The 23,742-nt window shown below is 42.5% G+C and overlaps 1 protein-coding gene across 1 annotated transcript in view; it reads right to left on the reverse strand.

Moving 5' to 3' along the window:
- The window catches only part of TCERG1L (transcription elongation regulator 1 like), a 194,164-nt gene extending 170,881 nt beyond the window's left edge, over positions 1-23,283 (reverse strand). The window contains exons 1-3 of the mRNA XM_023241116.2: positions 22,909-23,283; positions 20,690-20,836; positions 19,754-19,934 (exon numbers count right to left, since the gene is read on the reverse strand). Of these exons, the coding sequence (XP_023096884.2) occupies positions 19,754-19,934; positions 20,690-20,836; positions 22,909-23,265 (685 nt within the window). The 5' untranslated portion in view covers positions 23,266-23,283. The remainder of the gene's footprint in view (positions 1-19,753; positions 19,935-20,689; positions 20,837-22,908) is intronic.
- Between the last annotated feature and the right edge of the window lie 459 nt (positions 23,284-23,742).

Here is a 23,742-nt window from a genome sequence, read left to right on the forward strand (position 1 = left end):
ACTGAGGTATGCTGTGCGTGTAAAACACACTCGACTTCAAAGACAATATAAAAAAAAAAAAAGGAGGTAAATACATCATTAATATTTTTGTACTGATGACGTGTTGAAATGACAATGTTCTGGATATGTTGAGCTAAATAAAATTAATTGCTAAAATTAATTTCACCTCTTTCATTATGCTTTTTAAAATATGACTACCAGAAAACTAAAAATTCTATATAAGGTTCACGTTACATTTCCCAAGGGGAATAGTGCTTTTTTTAATTTATTTTTTATTTTTAAAAATTTTTTAATGTTTATTCGTTTTTGAGAGATAGAGACAGAGTGCACACGGGGAAGGGGCAGAATCTGAAGCAGCTCCAGGCTCTGAGCTGTCAGCACAGAGCCCGACGCGGGACTCGAACCCACGAACCGAGAGATCATGACCTGAGCTGAAGCAGGACGCTTAACTGACTGAGCCACCTAGGCGCCCAGGGAATAGTGCTTTAGAATAGGTACCAGCCTATTGAAACTTCCCCTGAGAAGAAAGTAGGGAATAAGCATGTCTAAATTAGATCTTGAAGTCCACAGTTATCACGGAATTCTGACACTCCCCTAGTTATTTTCTGAATGGGGATCAGCACTAATACAATGACTCAGGATCAAATCTGTACCTTACAATTCTCATCTTTAGACAAACTGTTCCATTACTTTGGGGAATGTCACCCATAAATTCAAAGAGTAAATGATCCCAGGATGCAAACCCTTAGTTCTATAGAAGGAGACGAGTTATGTTGCTTAATTATTTCATTATCTAGGCAATCTCTCAATTGTTGCTGATGTCTGAATACTTCACCACTGGTTCTAGGGACACAACAGTGTTCATACAGATGGAGCCTTGAAGTACAGTCTAGACACAGAGAAAATATAAAGTGATGACTCAGTCTCCAAGAAGGCACTGTCCCCACCCCGCCTGGAGAAGAATGTCTCCCCCAAGCAGCTGAGAGAGCGCCAGCATCCAGGATGGTGGGGACATGACCACTTACATCGATTACTAATGTCACAGTAACAATGTATCTAAGTCTTGAAAGAAGCCCACTTTACAGATGAGGAACACTGAGGACCACGCAGCTAACAGGTGGCAGGTCACACTCTGAACTCAGGCCATCTGCCATCTGTGATGCCTCGTCTCTAACGCAAACTTTCAAGCCACTTATTAGAAGATGTCTTTCAAATGTAAATATTTTTCTGACTTTCTGCCTTTGGCACAATTCACAGGGATTCCTGGCTCTCCCTCCCTCCCCCACTCCCCCCACACACAGTTTTCTCTGGAACCGGAGGGAAGCATGAACCTACTCGCTGGGTGCGGGGCAGAGACTCTAAACTGGCCACCGCAAGCCCAGAGTCCCTTGAGGGCTTCCTGTTTTCTGGAGGGTCAAACACATCTGCATCGCCTACTAAAATGCCCGCTTCTCAGTCACAGAAAGGCGGCGTGTCCCCCCCACCCTCCAAGTAAAGTTGGGGGTCCTGGAAGATCTACGTGCCTTTCCTCTCGCCACAGAAATCGCCGGGCCCTGTTGGCACAGGGGCTGCGACGTCACGGCTGTGCTTCCCACTGAGCTGGGCTGAGTCCTGGCCGGCAGTGATTAGCTCTGTGCACATCCTACTCTACCCCCTCGCCCGACCCTGGCACCTGGACATCCAGTGCCAGGGCACGGATCAAGCCGCCCAGAGCAGGTTACACCGCGGGGACGCCACCTCCAGGGAGTGCCTGTGCTGGCCCCCGGGATCCACAGGGCTGTGTATCCAAGGAGGAAATGAAAGCCATCTCCTTGGGTTCTCCACCTGTCCAAGGCTGCGTGGCAAGACAGAGCCCTGCTCCTTCCCCGGTAGGGCAGGGGCTGAAAGAAAATGGGGCACGGCCGTAGCCAGGCCCTTGCTCGGTGGCGCAGATGGGCACAGCTCCACTGTCTTCCTTCTGCGGGGCTCTGCTGAGAGGCCCTAGAAGCAACTCGTATTCTCACGTTCAATGCCATGAAGGAGAAAGAAGCATTCTTGTGTATTTTATGGCACTTTTCTGATTATAAAGTAATAGCTGCTCATTAAAAATGGAAAATAAAAGATACTCTATAGTTGGACATCAAAGGTTCCCCCCCATTCCAGCATCCAGAAATAAGTACTACCGTTTTGGAGTGCTTCCTCATCATTTACCAGTGTGTGTGCCAGTGAGTGTGTGTGTGTGAACGGTGCTCTCAAACTGAACTATCCTGCCCATACACTTCAGAACCTGCTTTTAAACCTTTTAAACTAATTTTTTTAGTTTCTGAACTAAGCTTTTAAACTAAACTAAACTAAAAAGCTTTTAAACTAAGCTTCTTAAATTAAAACAAACAAGAACATTCCCTTTTGTCTAAATAATCTTCCAAACAGGATTTTATTCAAGGTTAAAGACCATTTACTTTTTAATACTGATGTATCCTAACTCACTGGACCAAATGTCTAGTCACAGACATTTGAGATTTGATTTTTCTTCTTAGTGGTATAAATAATGATGCGCTGAATCGCTTTACATATATATTTGCTCTTTCTTGAAGAAGTAGAATCACTGGGTGAAATTATATTAACTTTTTTAAAAGATCTGAAAGTCAGACTGCATGACCCATTACATTCTAGATTTCGTAGCATTAAGAATAAGTGTACGTCCCATTGCTCTATTGCAAACACGGAACAGAGCCAAGGGTTTTGAAAGTCTGTGCTAATTTAACAGGAATATTATATTTGGTGGTTTGAATTTGCATTCCTTGAATTACTTATGAGTCATCCACATACCGCATAATGATCACTTATAATTATTCTCTAAGTCATCTGCTTATGTCTGTTCATTTTTTATTATGTATTAGAATGCCGTCCTATGTAACAATTCTTTTAACACTCATTGCATTGATCTGTATGGAGGTTAGTACCACATTTTTAAAAACTGATGCAACTTGAGAATAAGAAGTGAAGTCCATCTTACAGATTCTTAAAAATACATATTTGTCCATCTCATGTGCATATTCCATGATCAACCCTTATAAAATGATTTTCTCACATTCCAAAAAAGTAGTTTCGTTAGCATTGTGTTACATCCACAAGCTAATGTGAGAAGAATTGGTAACTTGGCCATGTTCCATTTTCCCATCCAAACACATAAGGAGTCTCTCCAGAGAAAAATACCATTTTCAGTTTTCTTTGTTTAGAGTCACACACAGGTGAAGATTCTGAGTCATCTGCCCATGTCGATGGCTCTCGATGGCTGTGTGCAGGTACTTGATGTATTTTCCACGTGCACTTGCCCACAGCAGCCTCTAAACAACTATTAATATGTAGGAAAAATATTGTCTTTTGTATGTTTGCATTTTATCCATCTGTCTTGCTGAACTGCCTTTCTAGTTCTCAGTTTTTAAGCTGAATGTCGTGAGTTTTCAAAATGTTAAAGCGTATAAACTTCGAGCGGTATTTCGTATTTGTGTTTCATTTCTTATTGCATTGGCTGGGACTTCCAGCAAATAGTCAAAAGATAAACAGGGATCGATTACCATGGGATTAACGGTGATGTCTGCAGTGCGATATGGCAGTTTTTAGATAAATATCACATATCGTGTTGAGAAATTACGCTTCAGTGTTTAGTGTTCTCACTTTTTAAATGGTTGTTGAGTTCTATCAAACAATACATCTTCCGGAAATGCAGTTAAAGAATATTTTTTTCTCATTAAACCTACAGACATGACGTTGTTGCCAACACCCTTATTACTATACAATTTCCACAACCATGAAATGTGTTCCACTGAATCCTGGCAGATGTTATTGTTACTATATCGTTACATTTTCAATAATGCTTTTAGGATTTTACAGCCACCTTTCCAACTGAGATCTGTCCAAATCATTTATTCCCTTCTCTTTTTTTTTTTTTCCTATTTTTGAAAAACATTGGTGAAATGGGTGGCCGACTTCATAATCTGTCAGCATCTTACCATTTTCTACATTCTGAAAGAAACTCTGTATGAGGAGAAGACCCTGGCTGGAGTCCGGGAGACTTTACAGGTCACACCTGGGGGTGCCAGGCTGCAGAGAGAGACAGGTGCAGGGAGCCGTGAGGGCGAGTGTTTGAGCACCTGTCCTGGGGGCTGTGACCCAGGCTACCCCACCCTGGCCCGAGTTGAATAGCTCATTGTGTCCCAGAAAACAGTTCATCTAATTATTTAAAAAACTACTGGTATTGAGCAGAAATGTTTCCACCTAATCTGTTTTTTTTCTGACCATGGGCGGGGCGTGCTTTTTAAAATCAATTTATTTGTTTTTAAAACTACAAACGTATGCCTTTATTTTTATCATCTGCTTCCTCACATTTTCCCTATTTCTGTCTCCCTTCCTGCTGCCTTGACCGAAGGCGAACTGATGCTGGGCTCTCCGAGCGGCACGGCCGTCACACCTACCACTTCTCATGCGCACACATCGTGTGTGGTCACTGCATAAAGTGTTTATTTTTGTAGCACTGATTCCTGCTTTATTCATTTATTCTTGGGTAGTGTTTTCACTTCCCGGATGCTGGGGGTCTCCTTACAGTTCACCTTCGATTTTCAAGTTCGATGAGAGTGACAGGCGGGTGATCTGCGCAATCCCTCTTGTAACTCCTTCAGGTGTGCTTCCGGGTGTCATTTTCTTGCTCTTTTTCCCTTAATTTTTACTATGAAAACTTTCAACAGTGATACAATAGAGACAGTGTGACGAACCCCAGGGCCCCAGGGCCCCGCAAGTGTCAGCTCACGGCAGGCTTTAGACCTGTCCACGCTCACACCCCAGCCACCCCAGCCCCACACCCGGATTCTGATCCGGTAAACCCGTGACTGGCTTCAGCTCCGCCCACATGGTGTAACAGGTGTCTCTCAATTAGAAGGTTCTTTTTAAAAGCATAAGCATAGAACTCTTATCACACCTACAAATTACCAAATTAACAATAATCCCCTAGGGGCGCCTGGGTGGCTCAGTCGTTAAGCGTCCCCAACTTTGGCTCCAGTCACGATCTCGCCGTTCGTGAGTTCGAGCCCCGCGTCGGGCTCTGGGCTGACAGCTCGGAGCCTGGAGCCTGCTTCGGATTCTGTGTCTCCCTCTCTCTCTCTCTGCCCCTCCCCTGCTCACACTCTGTCTCTCTCTCTCTCTCTCAAAAATAAAAATAAATAAAAATAAAAACATTAACGATAATTCCTTAGAATTATTAAACACTTATTGTTCAGATTTCTCCAGTTGTCTTACAATTTTTTTGTTTGGTTTATTCCAACCAAGGTCAGACAAAGTTTACATATTTTACTGGGTACGTCTCTTATGACTCTGTTTAAAAGAAAAAAAAAAAGTTGGGCGCCTTCAGACATAATTTACATGTAGCAGCATTCGCTCTTTCTAGGAGTAGAGCTCTCTGAATGTCCACAACTGCAGTCACGCGGCCACCCTCACAGTCTGGTACCTGTCCACACCCCACAACATGCCCTCTGCCCCTTTATGGTCAATACCTTCCTGCCACCCCAATCAGTCCCTGGGAACCACTGATCTGGTTTTGGTCTTACAGCTCTGCTGTCCATGGCATGTCACAAAAACGTAATCGTATGCAACATACATTTGATTCTGGACTCTCACTTAGCACAGTGTCTTTGGGATTCAGTGACATCGCTGAGCGTACCAGGGGTCCCTTCCTCGCTGTTCCCATCAGGGCCCCTTGTTTGGACGCGCCCAAGTTTGTCAGTCCATTCAACAGTCAACGGGTATTCGGATTGCCCCCAAGTTTGTCGCTCACCAAGAAAGCCAGTACAAACACTCGTGTCTAGGTTTTTGTGTGGACACGCCTCTCTGTTTTTCTTGGGTGAACACCTAGCAATGACATCACGGGGAATATGAGACCCTGCCAAACTGATTTCCCAGGTGACCCTCCCGTGTCGAACTCCCACCAGCAAGTTGGGAAAGTTTCAGCTGGTCCCCACCTTCACAGGTGCGAGGGGCCGCCAGTGTATCGTCTAAATCACAGCCGTCCTGATACAAAGGGGCGCCTCGTTATGGTTTTTCATTGGTATTTCCCTAATGATAGAAGACGTTGAACATACTTTCATGTGCACAACTGCCATCCATGTATCTTTGTTGGTGATGTGGCTCGTCACATATTTTGCCTATTTTTGTTGGGTTGTTTGCTTTCTTATTATTAACTTACAAGAGTCCTTTGTGAATTCTGGATATCAATTCTTTATCAGATAATATGTTTTGCAAATATCTCCCAGTGTGTGGCTTTTCTTTTCATTCCATTAAAAGTCCTTTCAAAGCACAACATTTGATGTCGATGAAGAACAATTTATCGATACATTTTCTTGTATGGTTCGTGCTTCTGGTGTCCTATCTAAGCCATCTTTGCCTAATTCAAGGTTAAAACTTTTACTTTTATGTTTCCTTTCAGAAGTTCTACGGGTTCTACAGGTTTGGCTTTTATAATCAAGTCTGTAATCTATTTTGAGTTAATTTTTGTATATGATACAAAGTATTGGTTAGGGTTTGTTTATTGCAAAGATGAGTGTTCAATTGTTCCTAAACTGTTTATTGCAAAAGGCAAGTTTTCTGTACTGAATGCCTTTGCAGCTTTGTCAAAAATAAAGTAACCCTACCCGTGTGTGCCTGTTTCTGGAAGGTCTCTTGCTACGTTCTGTCGATCTCTGTTCCTATGCTTCTTCATTCCTGCAGCTTTATCGTGAACGTTCAAATCAGTTATGGACGATTCCTCCGCAATGTTTTCCAAACTGCTGTGGCCGTCCTGCTTTCTTCAGCTTTCCAGATAGACTCAGCTTGTCAATTTCAAGGACCTGGCGTTTTGTCAGCATTACGTGGAGTTTATAGATCAATTTGGAGACAACTGATATCTTACCACTATTAAGTCTTCCAGCCCATTAATGCAAAACATCTCTCCACTTATTAATGTCTTTGATTTCCCCCATCAATGTTCTGTAGTTTTCAGGGCATATATTTTAGCAGGTTAACCTGTTTTTGGTGTTTTAACGCTACTGCTATTTTATTTTAATTTCCAATTGTTCATCAATAGTGATACAGGAACACAAGTGGATTTTCACACTAACCTTGAGTCCTGCAACTTGCTAACTTCACTTATGATAACTAGTGGCATTTGGTAAACTCTTTGAGATGGTCTATATGCAATCATTTTGTCTATATATTTTTGCATTTTGACTGTATGCTTTTCTATTCTTTTCTTTTTTTGTATTATTGCATTGGTTAGGACTTCTAGTAAAATTTTGCATGGGAGTACGGAGAGCATAAATCCTTGCCTTGAGAAAAAGCATCAGGAATTCACTAATATAATATTATATTGTAAATATAATATTAGCTGTGACTCTTTAAAAGATGTCCTTTCTTCGTCTGAGGAAGCTCCCTGTAATTCCTAGTTGACTTCAAGGTTTGTTTGTTGTTTTTATTTTTCTTAATCTGAAGAGATGCTGAATTTGACAAATGTATTTTCTGCATCCGTTGAAATGGTCATATTGCTTTTTTTTCTCTATCCTTTTGGTAAAGTAAATAACATTGATTTGCTAATGTTGAACCGGCATTGATTTCCTAGAAGAAGCCCTGCTTGGTCATGATGTATTAGCAGTTTTACATATTAGCTAATATCATCTTGAGGATATTTGTATCTCTGTTTATGAAGTATATTGGTGTGTAACTGTCTCTCTTTGCACTATTCGAGTTCTGTATCAGAGGAATGCTGACCTCAAAAAGAAAAATATGCATACGTACATTTAATTAATTAGCTAATTAATTAATTAAAATTGAGAAACGTTATTCCCGCTTTTATTTCCAAACAAGTTTACTTAAATTTAGTATCATTTTCTTCAAATATTGGGTAGAACTATACTGAAGCTGTCTGGGTCTGGAGTGTTCGCTGTTGGAAGGATTGACTTTACGAATTCAATATTGTTAATAGACACAGTGCCATTCATGTTTTTCATTTCTCGAGTGAGCACGGGTAGCTTGTGACTCACAACAAATTTGTCTCCTTGATCTAAACTGCTGAGCTTATCATCATGAAGTAGTTTATAATACTTTTCTGTTTCATTTTTTATGTTAAGACCCATAGTGATGTCCCTCTTCTGATTCCTGACGTCAACAATCTGTGTTGTCTCTCTTTTTTTAATTATTCTCTATAGCCAGGGGGTTTTCAGTTGTATTGACCATTCTATAAACAAACACATAAATAAAGCCATTGGTTTCATTGATTTTCTTTATATTCTTCTGTTTCTAGTTTCTTTGATTTCTGCTCTTGTCAATAGTATTTCCTTCTTTCTGCTTGTTTCTGCCTAATTAGCTCTCTCTCTTTTCTGGTTTCTTAAGGTGGAAGCTTTGATCATTGATTTCAGAACTTTCTTCTGATTTTCTTTGTTTCTCTGTTTTTGGTAAGAACATTTAAGATCTAGTCTCCTAGCAACTTCAAAGTGTGTGATACAGTGTTGTTGAGTATCAACGCCAAGCTGCTCCTCAGATCCCCTGAATGTATTTGTCTTCTAACTGCAAGTTCGTGCATTTTGACCGACATCTGCCCTGGCGATCCCCCGTCTCCTCTCTGTTTCCGTGAGTTTGGCTTTTTTAGATTGTGCTGGGAAGTGAAATCACGCAGTATTTGTCTTTCTCTGCCTGACTTATCTAGCACGACAGCCTCAAGGTCCATCTGTGGTGTCACAAACAGCAGAACCTCTTTCTTCCTCGTGGCTGAGTAACATTCCATTAAGTATATGTACCGCATCTTTTTTATCCTTTATCAATTAATCCACAGACAGACACTGAGATCGCTTCCATACCTTGGCTGCCGTGAATAATTCTGCAATAAACATGGGAGTGCAGGTGTCTCCTCCAGATCCTGATTTCAATTCATTGAATATATACCCAGAAGTGGGATTGCTGGATCATAGGAAAGTTCTATTTTTCATTTGGGGGGGGGGTACCTCCATATTGTTTTCCACAGTGGCTGCACCAATTTACATCCCCAGCAACAGTGCAGAAGTGTTTCCTTTTCCCATACCGCCACCAATACTTATCTCTTGTCTTTCCGACAGCGGCCATTCTGAGAGGTGTGAGGTGGTGTCTCACTGTGGTTTTGATTTGCATTTCTCTGATGATGAGGGATGTTGAGCATCTTCTCATGTACCTGTTGGCCATCTGGACGTCTTCTTTGGAGAAGCGTCTATTTAGTTCTTCTGCCCATTTTTTAACTGGATCGTGTGCTCTGTTGTTACTGAGTTGTAGGAGTCCTTTATATATTTTGAACATTAGCCCTTGACAGATGCGTGGTTTGCAAATACTTCCCCCCATTCCATAACTTGTTCTTTCATCTTCTCGATTGTTTCTTTGGCTGTGCAGAAGCTTTTAAGTTTGATGTCGTCCCACCTTTGCATGTTTGCTTTTGTTGCTTGTGCTTTTGGCATCATATCCAAAACCTTGTTGCCAAGAGCAACATCAGGGAGTTTTTTCTTTATTTTCTCCTAGGAGTCTTACAGTTTCAGGTCTTACGTTTAAGTCTTTAATTTTTGTGAGTGTGTAGGATAGGGTTCTAAATTTGCCTTTTTAATTGAAGTATGGCTGACCTACCACATTATAATAGTTTCAGGTGAATGACATAGTAATTCAACATTTATATATTATGAAATTTCATTTTTCTGCTTGTGGTCGCCCAATTCCCCAGCACCATTTACAGAAGAGACTATCCTTTCCTCATTGAATATTCTTGGCTCCCTTGTCAAATAGTAGTTTCATACATATGTAGGGGTTCACTTCTGGGCTCTTTAGTCTGTTCCATTGGTCTATGTGTCTATTTTTATGCCAATGCCATGCTGCTTTGGTCGCCGTAGCTTTGCATTATAGTTTGACATCAGGGCATGTGATGCCTCTGGCTTTATTCTTTTTTCTCAGGATTGCTTCGACTGTTCAGGGTCTTTTGTGGTTCCATAAATATTTTAGGATTTTTTTCCATTTCTGTGAAAAATGCCATTGGAATTTTAATAGGAATTGCATTGAATCTATATATGTGGCTTTGGGTAATATGGACATTTTAACAATATGAATTATTCTGATCCATGAACACAATGTTTTTTTTTTTCTTTGTGTGTGTGTGTGTGTGTGTGTGTGTGTGTGTGTCTTCTGCAATTTGTTTTGTCAAAGTCCTGTGGTTTCCGTAGCACAGATCTTTCACTTCTTTGGTTAAATTTATTTCTAACTATTTTATGGGTTTTAATGCTATTGTGAATAGGATTGTTTTATTTCTTTTTCAGATATTTCAGTGAAATAGAAAATAGAAGTAGTGAAATAGAAAGGCAACTGCTTTCTGTATGTTGATTTTGTGTCTTGCAACTCTACTGAATTTGATTAGTTCCAACAGAGTTTTGGCTTACCCTTTGGGATTTTCTCCATATAAGATTATATCGTCTGCATATAAAGATAATTTTACACCTTTCTTTCTGTTTTGGATGCTATTTATTTCTTTCTTGGCCTGATTGCTCTAGCTAGGACTTCCAGTATGACGTTGAATAAGAGTGGTGACAATGGACATCTTTGTCCTGTTTCTGATCTTAAAGAAAAAACTTTCAACCTTTCACTGTTGAGTACAATGACACCCAAGGGCTGGTCACATAGGTCTTTATTATGTTGAGGTATGTTCCTTCTGTACTCAGTTTGTTGAGGGTTTTTTTTTATCATGAAAGGATATCGTATTTTATCAAATGCTTTTTCTGCATCTATTAAGAGGAGTATATGATTTTCATCTGTCAGCCTCTTAATGTGATGCACATTTATTGATTTGCAGGTGTTGAACCATCCCCACATCCCGGGATGGATCCCACCTGATCATGGAGTATGCTCCTTTTAATGTGTTGAATTCAATTTGCTAAAAGAAATGAGAATTTCTTTTTTTAATATAGGCATTTTAATGCAATAAATTTCTGTCCATACTCTGCTTTAGCTATGTCCCACAAGAATTTTTAAAATTGACTTTCATTTACATTCAATTCTAAATATTTTTAAATTTTCTCCATCACTTCCTCTTTCAGCTATACAGCACCTGACAGTTTTTCATTTAATTTCCAGATACCTGGAAATTTTCTGGACTTTTTTTTTTCCCTGCTACTGATTTCTAAATTAATCATATTGTGGCAAGAGAACAGATGATATACATCTTTAACTATTTAAGATTTGTTGACTTGTTTTCTGGTCAGGAATATGATTTATGTTGGTGAATCACACAAAAACTATGCACGCTGATCTTGTTAAGCAGAGCGTTCCATAAATGTCGATTTGATCAAACTGGCGGACGGTCCTGTGTAAGGTCTCTACGTCTGTACTGATATTTCACCTTCTCACTCCGTGAACTCCTGAGAGATGAGTGCCGCAGTCTCCAGCTACTATTGGTCTACTTCTTTGTTCAGTCCATCCTTGTTTCATGCATGCTGATGTTCTCTCACTGGATGCAGGCGCGTTTAATATTTGTTTATTTTTCGGAGAGAGACGGACAGACAGAATGGGAGCAAGGAAGGGGCAGACAGAGGGCGAGACACAGAATTTGAAGCAGGCTCCGGGCTGTCAGCACAGAGCCTAACGTGGGGCTTGAACCCATAAACCGTGAGATCATGGCCTGAGCCAAAGTCGGATGTTCAACCGACTGAGCCCCCCAGGCGCCCCACATGGAGACACGTTTAGAATTGTCATGCCTTCTTGGTATGTTTTTAAATATGTTTTATTAGTTACATAATGTCCTTTTTCATCCCTGGTAATACTTCCTGCTCTGAATTCCAATCTGCCTAATATTAATGCAGGCACGCCAGCCTTCTGATTGGTACTTGCATGCTGTGTATTTCCTATAGTCTCACTTTTATCTACTCTATATGTTTATTTTTAAAATGACTTCCTTATGGACATCACGTACTTGAGGATGAATACTGCCTTTTAATTTGGGAGCTGATACTTTTGTACTTAAACCTACCATGTTTTAGTTACTATTTTTTTTTTAACATTTGTTCCATCTGTACTGTGATCCTTTTATTCCTATCTCTGCCTGCTTTTGTGTCATTTGTTATGATTCTAATTTTATCTCCACTATTGTTTTATTAGTTACAACCTTTTAAGTAATTTGTGAGCGCTCCCTTCATGCTTTATAATATGCATTTACTTCACCAGAGTTTGCCTTCAAATAATAATATAACCCTTGATGTGTGGTGTAATAGACGTACAGCTCTACACTTCCAATTTCTCCCTTCCCTTCTTTGTGATCGCCGACATATATGTTGATTTTATATATGCCATCTACATACATTATATCACTACTGCTCATCCTTTACACAGTTAGCAATTAAGAGCAATTAAGAAGAAGGAAAATATATGTTACCTTACTGTATTCAATCTCTAGGATTCTTATTTCTTTTTGCACATGCTAGCTTCTCCCTGCTATTATATTACTTCTGCTTGATATGCTTCTTTATATTTCTTGAACTACAGGTTTACTGACGATGAATTCTCTTCAGCTTTAGTTTGTTTGGGAAAATATTTATGTCACCTTGTTTTTGAGAACTGTTTTATCTTGGTAAAAAGGTCTTGAAGAGAGATTTTTTACATTTTATTTATTTATTTTGAGAGAGAGAGAGAGAGCACCAGCACGGGAAGGGCAGAGAGAGAGAATCCCAAGCAGGCTCCGTGCTGCCAGCACACAGCCCAAGTCACGGTTTAAACTCACAAACTGTGAGATCATGTCCTGGGCTGAAGCCAGGAGTTGGACACTTAGCCAACTGAGCCACCCAGGTGCCCCTTGAGAAGAGGTTTTTTATCTTGGTCCTTTTCCGATGTCATTTTGTGCCTTCTGGCTTATATAGGTCCTGACAATAAGACTACAATTTTAATCTTTGTTTCTGTGTAATGTGCCTTTCTTCTTTATTTGTCTTCAAGATTTGATTTTAATCTTTGAATCAGAAGTTTTAAAGTGATTTGTCTAGTTTTCAGTCGTGGAGTTTGCTGAGTCTCTTGGAGCCATGCTTTGACAATTTCCCTAATTTTTTAAATCATGTTTGGTCATTATTTCTTCAAATAATTTTTTTGTTTTTTGCCATGGTTTCTCTCCTCCTCCTCAGAGTTCAGTGAATACATGTGTTAAACCATTTGTTATAATGTCAAACCTCTATCATTTCACTCGTTTTCTCTTTGCATTACCATTTCAGTAATTTCCATCGATGTGTCTATACATTGGCTCATGCTTTCCTCGGACGCAATCATATCTATTTATGAACCCACCAAAGTAGTCTTCATTTCTTATAATATGCTTTTTTTCCCTAGTATTTCAGGTTGTTGTTGTTGTTTTTATTTTCCATATCTGTGATGAAATTCTCCATCTGTTCATGTCCTCCTTTTCCACAAACGCATGACGATATGAATCGCAGTAATTCAAAGTCCCCGTCTGAAAGCGCCAACATCTGCGGCATCTGAGAGTCTGGTTCTGTCGCTTGCTTTATCTCTTGATGATAGTTTAGCATCTCTTGCTTTGTTTGTGTGTGTTGTGACTTTTTAATTGAATGCCACACATCGTGGATAGAAAACCGAGAGTGGGGCAAATAGGATTTACTCCTAGAAGTGGGCACGCCCTTTCTTCCTTGAAGCTGCTAGTGAATGAGGTACGTCAGCGTATTCGGGGGTTGACCTGGATTTGGATTTTGTTGCCGCAGTTGCCTTCAGTGTCCCATAGGCTTCGAAGCCCTTTAACAATGCCTTTTGCTGAGGATAAGCTCTGGGGTATCTGACAGACTTTCCTAATATCTGAGCACCCCCCCCCTCAATTTTCAGCCATCCTTATATTCCTGCCCCACAGAAGAAGGGCCCCTCTCCAGGTCTTACCCTGGTAAGTGGCAGACAGCTGTGACCCCCACTCATCTGTGCTAGGCTGGGCAGGAGCCCTGGTCCAGTCTCAGATGCAGATAACGTTATCTGGGCTTCAAGTATGAGAGTTTTCTAGTGTTTCTGCTGCTTTTAACAAAGTTGAGGGATTTTAAAAGAGTTTGTACCTTCGTACTCACATCTCTCATTTCTCGTCTCCCTAGTTACACACAACACAATTTGAGGTAGTCTATTCAAATCACTATTATTCTTATAATTCCTTCTCTAGGAAGAATATTGCTTGGACTTTTTCACTCGTTCCTGTAACCAAATTAACAAGTATTCTGTACGATTGACAGATGGTTGATAGTTATAGATATTTTGAAGCCTAACTAATCCCACTCTTGGTTCTTGCCTTAGATTAATTTCTCAGTTAGTAGAAGATATTAAAGAGAGACTATACATCTTTATGACAAAATTTTCCCAAACTTCTCATACTCTATAGAAGAATTCTGAAGTAGATAGTGCTGCCATGGTTTGGAAATCAGAGGAAACAGAGGATCAAGTCTGCCTTTCAAAATCTTACTGGTAATTGCTTGAGAAGGGAGGATCAGTATTGACACATTCCGAATCACCATATAAAACACACGTGAACAAAGTCAAAACACAAATAGCACAGCAAGAGAGTAAAAAGAGAGTAAAAGAAAGGAATTACAGAGAACAAACTGATGGCTACCAGAGAGGAAGAGGGTAGGAAGACGGGCGAAGTGGCTGATGGGGATTAAGGAGTGCACTTGTCCTGATGAGCACCAGGTGATGTATGGAAATGCTGGACCACTACATTGTACCCCTGAAACTAATATCAGTTAACACCATATGTTAACTAACTAAAATTAAAATAAAAACTTAAAAAACTATTTTAAAAAAGGAATCACAAAATACCATTAGAAATAGGATATAATAATATGGCAGAAGAAATATAAAAACAGGAAATCAACTCTAAATATGCTGAGCTACATCTCTAAAAGGCAAAGGCAGAGGCTGTGCCTTTAAATGATTAACCTGAGCTTAAAACAAACGACGAGGCAACACCGACAGGAAAGAGGGAGCCGTGCCGTGGAATAGTCGTCCAGGTAGGACAGAGGCAGGATTCACTTCCGACAAAGTCGAACTTGAGGTGAAAACTTGCTGCGACAAAGCTGATCGTGGCTTACTCGAGAACGTCTTTTCCCTGCTTACGCATATGACTTTCCCGTTGGACATACGTTTCTTCAATCACAAACTTTTTGCTCATGATTCTCTAAAGCTTCCCCACCAACCAATCGCATCTAATACTGTAGGATGATGTGAAGCTGTGTCCACTCCTGTGTTAAGTGGTGCCCCTACCATGCATAAAATTTACCAGGAAATAGCGAGAAAGATATCCGGCCCGGCCACGGGTAATACTTGAGCTGCACTCCGTTTCCTATGGAGGTCAAATAAAAATAGACGTGCCGTTTGCTTTCTATTTTACACATCACTCTCTCTAGCTATTCTCATCTTTTTTGTTGTCCCAGATACATGCGCTCGAGACTTTTCCTGTGCTGTCGTCTGTCATTACGTCCAGAATTGGTTCTTCTCTTTATTGATTTTAATGGCCAGAGTTCAAAATTTCCCTGTATTCTCTCCTCATCTCTTCAAACTGTCTTCCCCACGACTTTGCACCTTGACCAGCTCCCTTTCGATCTCATTTTTCGCTTTTTTTCATAAAACTTTTTTTTTCCTACTGAGGTAAACCAAAAGTTGATTTACCCAACATATTTACAAGTTCCTGTGCAAGAACCTTTTCCTAGGTTTGTTTCTCTTCCTCATCTGTTGAGTAAATAAGCCTTTCATGAAGCAGAGTTCCGCACTTCAGCTTCCATTTTCTCTCCCTCTCTCCCCGGTCATCTCTGACCAGGCGTTGGTGGGGGATTTTCCCGAGGGAGGGAGGCCATGCTGGTGGCAAGCCGCCTCTCCTCCCCAGCAGTCCTGCCCTGAATCACTTTCTGATGTCTGGGAATGAGTGAGTCCTGGCTGGTTTCTCAGTGCAACCCATTCACACTTTAATTAGGGATAATTCCTTAAAAAGCCGCTAAATTATTCATCAGAGACTTAAGTTTCTAGTACAGCTGTAACTTTGCATATTTTTAAACGCTGGGATTTACTTTTCAATGAGAAAACTCTCTGTCTTCTCTGTGTCTGTTCTGCTTCACTGTGCTGAAGGGACCACGGGTCGTCAGCCAAGGAAGGATGGAAAATTCCGCAGCACTCTGTGAAGAGCGGCGGCTTCCTCACAACAGAACCAGAGGGATGATGGGGCCCGTCTGCTGATCCCAGATCCATCCCTTCTCCCCCTACCTGCCTCTGTGGTGTCGCCACACCCAGCCGCTTATAATGACCGGATGCAACATTTCCCATGTGTTTGCGTCTTGGGACATTCCACTCCCTTTCTTTGGAATCCCATTCCCCTCTTCCTGCCCCGTTAAAGTTCTGCCACGTCTTGCTCGTGTGTTTCCGGTGGCGTCACCCTCCTGGGGGTCTTTCCTGACAATCCCCCTCCTAAGATCTCCTCGAAGGCCTGCAGCCAGCATACCTGATCCGTGTGGTGTAACTTTACCTGCCAACTTGCCTAAGCCCCACTGGAGCATGATCTCCCTCATGGCGCCTCGCACGGCCCTGGCTCAGGCGTCACCCCTGCGGGGGGGGGGGGGCGGGGGGAGGGGTGCACAGTGACAGCCTACCTGATGAAAGAAGGCGGGAATAGGATATTAACTATCCGCTTCCATGATTAAAACTGGTCAGTGGGCTTTTTTTCAGACCTGCATATGATGGCGGACCATCACTATTCTGGTCAACATAAGGGAGACCGGGATGTATCAAAATAAAGTTAAGTCCTTTATAATATTTACTAGACTTCTGAAGACTTACCCAAATCCGAAGTTGTGCTAATATTACATGAGACCCTGTTGCTGTGCAGTTAATTCTTTTTAAAAAATTTTTTTTAATGTTTGTTTATTTTTGAGAGAGAGAGAGACAGAGACAGAGACAGAGACAGAGTGCGAGTCGGGGAGGGGAAGAGAGAGGGAGACACAGAGTCCGCAGCAGGCTCCAGGCTCCCAGCTGTCAGCACAGAGCCAGATGTGGGGCTTGAACCCACGAACCGTGAGATCATGACCTGAGCTGAGACTGACTGAGCCCCCCCAGGCACCCCAATTCCTAACCAACAGTATATCTGGGGGGTGCGTTATTAATATGAGTCTCAGGGATCCCCTACCCACACCAACATCTCTACCTGTTTCAACCCCTAATTCAGTTCGACAAACAACATGCTTACTCAAACAGCCGCATGCTAGCGTCACATCACGTGAGCTCATGGTCTGCTCTGACCGCGCCCCACACACAGCACAACACTGCGTACGAATCACTACTTCAAAAACAATCATTATGCAGAAGTTGCTACGCGTCCGAGAAAGGAGAATGGGCTTCCCTCGGTAGGCCTGTTCAAAACGAGGGGGACTGACTCGTTCTTCTGGTTCTTTTAGAATTCTAACAGTGCTTCTTTGATTAATTGAAAAGAGATCAATAAAATAGATCTATGATGGAAGGCCATTTACTTATGAATGTAACGATTCGTAACAAGACCGATCAATTTAAAATATCAATTATATAACATATTTATAGATGATACATTAATATACAACATAGTTTTATATCTAAAATGTATAACTATATAATAGCAAATTAATATAATATTTAAATGTATCCATTTATAACAAGATATAAAATTTCATAGCAATTTTAATAATTACTTTTAATTATACATCCACAACTTGACATGGAAAATGTTTCATAAAGTTTTATTTTCTTATTAACTAGGGTGCTCCTGGCATGATGCATTTTTTCAGTTGACCCGGAGCTGACCTGCCCCGCCTCGCCCAGTTACTGGCACCCCTTCCCAGTTCCTCTGTTACGCAGTTAGTAACACATAAACAAACCCCTAAATGTGCTCTTTGGAACACAAGACATTTAACACATACTTTCCAGAATAGTGATCCCTAAAAATTCTGAAATGTATCAAAACATCAAGTTTTTCACAGAGTTCAGAAACTCCCCTCTCAAAACACATGCATTTAACTGTTATAAAATTATCTATGAAGGCAGACAAATATTTCCCCAGAAGACAGCAAAACTGTAAGTGCTATATTATTATGGTTTATAAGTAAAAAGAAAAAAAAAAACGGGGAAAAATGAAAGCAGAGATTTGACACACGGCAGACCAAGTCAGAATGGTCATTCTATTATCCACCAAGTTAGTAAGAAATATTCCTCTCTTTTGTTCTTTAAGATAGATTAGCCAGAAGGCAAAGGTAAAACTAACACAAATATGCTTGGAAGAAAGTGTGATCTGTTTCCCAAACGATAAACGATCTCCATAGGAAAGAAAAGTTGCCATAAGCTTCCTCAACTAGATATTTCACACATTCATAGTAGGGGGTTCCTAAGAGGACTAGGTCTACTGAAAAATGTCTCTCTGATATTCAAGCATAGCACTCAAGCCAGTTAAAGTCACAGAATCTTGATATACGACGTGCTATCTGATCATCTTTTATGGTCATTAAATTAAATAGGAAACAGGATCATCTCAGCGTAAAGTGTTTATAAATGTATGTATGATACTCATTCAGATTTTAATAACTCAGTAATGCATAATTACAAGGACAGAAGGGAAGATTCAGTCAAGAATCATTAAAGCCTGTGAAAAACACTAATAGTTGAGTTGTTCTTCCCGATTTATTACTAAACAAGATCTATAGCAAATTAGAATACATAAGATAGGCAAAGAGAGAAGAAAATAAATACGTCTCCTAAACCAGCACTGCGTTATCCACAGGAACATGTCCTTATTACTAAATTTTAGAGACACATATTGAGAAAAGCTTGGTAGGTAGGAAATTACAGGGAGATAATGTAATTCTGAAGTCATAAAATATTCCATAATGGAAGGCGTTGCAAGATAATCTTGGCATGGACAACATTTGCTTTTATAATATGATTTACGTTAAGGTGATTTTAAAAATCAATTTAAAAATTCATAAGATGATTTTATTCCCCTGTTGCTATATAGGGTTATTATACAATCCTTCATCCAGAAATTGTTTCATGGAAGTCTGTTCCAGGACAAATGTTCTTTCAGGCCACCAGACTCCAAAGATAGAACAAAATCCATCTTCCAAACGGTATATTTTTACAGGCCAGTCCCAATATCACCCCCAACGTGCAGGCAAAATTCATAAACATCCTGCATGTGCCCCTGCCCCTAGATCAAGGAGCGTACTACACGCACCTGAGTCTGCCTGGCAACACGTGTTTAACGGGTTCGATTAGCGCTCCTACCAAGAGCTATCGGCAGAAGATGTGGTCCTGTTCTAAAATTTGAGCGCCAGAAATATATGATTCCGTGCAAATCCCCTCTACCAAATCTTCATCTTAAAAACAGATTCCATAGTCTAAAAACGCAGTAAATGGGATACCTAACACTCAGCTTCTTCATAAAAAGGAATCATGCTCGTGAAAAACTCTATAACTTGAAGTAACCATTTGTTTAAAATGACAAATATGGTTTTCATACCTAAAATTAACATGGCTAAAGCAAACGTATATATGTATATATATTTGCTGTATAAAAATATATATGTATGTATATATATACATATGTATATGTGTATATATATATATAAACTATATATATATATATATATACACATAAACACACACACACACATATATGTGTGTGTGTGTGTGTGTGTGTGTACATAGGGCACCGGGCACCAACCTGGTATCGGCTGAGGCGCCAGCACCAGTGTGGGAAGAGGCCTGGAGGCAGGAGCTGGTCTGGACAGAGACATCGCCACTTGATTCGCCAACAAGTGAGGCTTTTCGTGCCCGTGGAACAACCTTGATTCCTCAGGATATATCCATGTTGAGTCCAGAGCAAAGGAATTGTTAAAAAAGATCTGTCCAAAAATAAAGCAAGCGTAACATTTAAGACAAGACACATGATAAAAGCTAAACACTGCTATAAAATATTTCTCTTTCCTAACCTTGATCGAATATTGGAGATTCTGTAAGTGGGCACTCTGTAAAAGCATCATGCTAAAATTTAAAGATCCACGAGGCTCTGATACCAGTCACCTTCTGGATAAAGTCTTCTGGGCTGGTCTTCAACTATTGGCTTGGTTACTTCAACCTAGCAGCCAGCTTACAGATTGAAGAATCAGCCCACTGAGGTCAACAGTCTGCCGTAGAGCAAGCCACCATATTAGTTGCATTCAGTTTTCCGAGCAAACAAAGTGTGGCCATTAGGTTTGGATTCAAAAGCCAAGATGGAGCATCAGAAAGGTGGACACTCAAAGCAATAACAGCAAGAAAACCCCACTTTCAGAATTCATACTTAAATTATATAATGTTTCAGGCTAGATTCCGATCAACGGTTATAGATTCAAAAACTGAAAACTTTTAGAAGTAGATTCTGATTGGAAGTAGAAATCTCATATTGTTCTATGGAATCCACATTTTTAAGTTAAAACAAAAGGACCCCCCCCCCACCTCTGCTGGTGCTTTCGAACAGGCTGATTTTACTCTGAAAAGGTTTCTCTCTAGACCTACAGATTACAATCAGAAAATGCACAGTGTTTTCTGCTGTTGTGGTGACACCCAACAAATTAATAATTAAAGGTCCCCTTATCTAATTAAACTGCTTGCATTTTACCTTACAATTAGGTATCCTTTTGTCTATCCAACTTTTCCCAACAGGAGGAGGAAGAGCGGCTGGGCAGACATGTGGGAAAACGGGCACCAGCTCCACAGTGGAAGAAGGGGTCAGTCCTATGGACGGAGAATGGCCACCAAACAGCCACTGAAAGCCAAGAGAAGAGAAGGGAGTGCTCATTAGCCTAAATAGATCAGCTAGGTCGTACCACAAGATACCGGGGGGAAAAGCTTTTGAAAAAGAATTTAAAAATGTATGCATTTGATTAGGAGAGAAATTCCCTCCTTCAACAGTGGAGGAAAACTGTAAATGTTCACAAAATTTTAAAAATTTAAAAGTTTTCCTATTTGAATCATCACAACGCATCACCAACATTGCATTCTTCCATACCGAGAAAGAATTTCCAAGCACAAAACCTTAAGAATGTGGTAAGAAATGGGTTTCTGCCTTGAGATAATGAGAAACCACAGTGGAAAGACGAAATGCTGGGTATTCCTCTTACAATTCTTGAATTCTTTTCATAAGCAAGCAGGGAGTTGTATTTTATGGTAATCTTTTCAACACAACATGTTGTATTAATTATGCTTATCATTTAAAAAGCCAACACAACTAATATTTTCAAAATAAAATCAGCTAAGGGGTTAAGATTCAAAGTTTCCCAAGGTTCACAAATGCAAATACATTCCAAGGCAAAGAAAAGGTAAGTGAGGTTATCACATAACCGAAGATCCCAGTGCACAGAATAAAACAGCAAACACTGAAAGGGGGCAGACAATTTAGGAGACGGTCTCCCTAATCCAAATAACTGAATCTTCATCAGTGGAGAACCAGGAAGATCACTGCTCAATGGTATGGAACGTTTCGGTATCTATTTGTTTTAAGATCATAAAAGCGTTTTTTAATTTTCCTGTTATGGGAAAATATTCTTCTGGTTCTAAATACTGTTATTTAACAGAAAACATGTAGCACTAAAATATTTAGAAGATAAGAGTTTTGGATTTTTCTTTTTAAATTTACACACACACACACACACACACACACAAATGCAGTGTTCTATACAGAAAAAAAAACCGTAGTTCCTTGACATTATACACCTCTAGTGGTAGCACTCTGATATAACAACCCCTTCAAAACATGGAAAAAGCTACCAACGTTTTATTCAATAAAACCCAATATGAACTGCATCACACATCAAAATGTGATATCCAGCACCGCATATGTGATGTATCATTAAGTCTAAAGAGCAAATTAGGAGGAGTTTAATAATATCTTTTAGAAAAGCCCACAAGATAATATTGGAATTAAATTAATTAAATGATGTATTCTAACACACCACTCATTTGAATATGCTAATGAAGGCAATCTTTGGAATAAAATACATGTTATTCCCTGATTTAAATGCATCTGCATAGTTAGATAGCAAACAATGGGTCTTGCCAAAAGCAGGCTGCCTTGCTCTGTTGCACCATTAATCAAAGGCACAGTCACTTTTTCTTTTTAATTCTAGGCTTTCGACCCCAAACTCTTCTAAAGTGCATGACCAAGGTGGGAGGGGAAATCGCCCGTAATATTTCCCAATATTAAAGGCAGGATTTCCTTGCCGGCTTCCATTGGTTTGAATTCTCTCAAGCATTGTCCTGAGTCTGTTTCAAAAAAAAAAAAAAAAAAAAAAAAACAAAAACAAAAAACCCACCCAGATCAGAATCAGAAATAGCTATTGATTCCCAGCCTGCTTTTCAAGTCTGGCAGAGACTGTAAAAGTATTAACTTCTCTGCGATAAGTCAGCCCCGGCTCGCGGCCGCAGCGGCGGAGACTTCCTCACCGCGCTCTGGACAGCGACCCCGGCCCGGGCGAAAGTTGCGGCCAGGGCGGTCCCAACTTGGCCCTGGGGTGCCGGGTCCGGAGCGCTCGGCCCATGCAGCCCGGCGCCACCGGCCGCAGGACCTGCCGGGAGGCAGCGCGGGCCGTCGAAGCATGAACTTTGTCGCCGAGGCATGGCTGCCAGGCTGCGCCCTGATGGCTCGGGAAGCCGAGGACCACCGGGGGCGGGGAAAGGGCGCGGAAGCCGCAGGGCCAGGGGCCGCCCCCCGGGGCCAGGCGCGGGCCGCGCCCGGGGGTGGGGGGGGCGAGGTGGGGCGAGGTGGGGCGGGGGTGGGGCCCAGCCGGCGACCCCGGGGCCGGGGCCGGGGCCGGGGGCCGGGGGCCGCGGACACGTTACCTGCCCGTGCAGCAAGGGGTAGTGGAGCGCGGCGGCGGCGGCGGCGGCGTGGTCTGGCGCAGAGGGCAGCGGCAGCAGCGGCGGCAGCAGGGGCTCGCCGGGGGCCGGCCAGCCGGGCGGCCCCGGGAGCAGCGGGGCGGCGGGGGGCTGCGCCGCGGCCAGCAGCACGGGCGGGGGCGCGACCCCGGCGCCCAGCCGGAGCAGCCCGGCCGCGCCGGGCACCATCCATACCCAGGGCGGCGGCGGCGGCGGCGGCGGGTCTGCGTTCATCGGCCAGAGGAGAGGCTGCCGCCGCCGGGGCTGCTGCTGCTGCTGCTGCTGCCGCCGCCGCCGCGGGAGCCTGGCGCCCACCAGCATCCTGCATCCCCGCGCGGGCGGCGGCGGCGGGGGCGGCGGGGGCGGCGGGCGCCCGAGGTGCGGGCCGGCGGCGGCGCGGGCTCCGGAGCCAACTCACTTGGTTCCGCGGCGCGGCCGCTCGCTCCGCCCCTGCCCCGCGCGGGGAGCCCCTCCTCCCGCCCGCCGCCCGCCCCCTCCGAGCGCGGCCGCCCTCGCAGCCGCCGCCGCCGCCCCCGGGGCCCCGGCCGGGCCCGTGCGCCCCCTCCCCCCAGTCCCCCGCCCCTACTCGAGGCTGCGGCCGCCCGCGCCCCTGGACCCCAGCGGCGGCGCGGGCGGAGGCGGCGGGGCGGGGTGTGGGGGGTGGCGCGGGCGCGCGGACCCGGGTCCCGCGGATCGCGCCCCTGGCTCCCGTGCGGCGCGGGAGGCCGCCGAGTGGCGCGGACGGTGCGCACGGAGGGGTCCCGAGCTCGGCCGGGCCCGGGAGCGGAATCCACGCGC

Source organism: Felis catus, chromosome D2 (genome assembly GCF_018350175.1).
Source record: "Felis catus isolate Fca126 chromosome D2, F.catus_Fca126_mat1.0, whole genome shotgun sequence".
NCBI lineage: Eukaryota > Metazoa > Chordata > Mammalia > Carnivora > Felidae > Felis > Felis catus.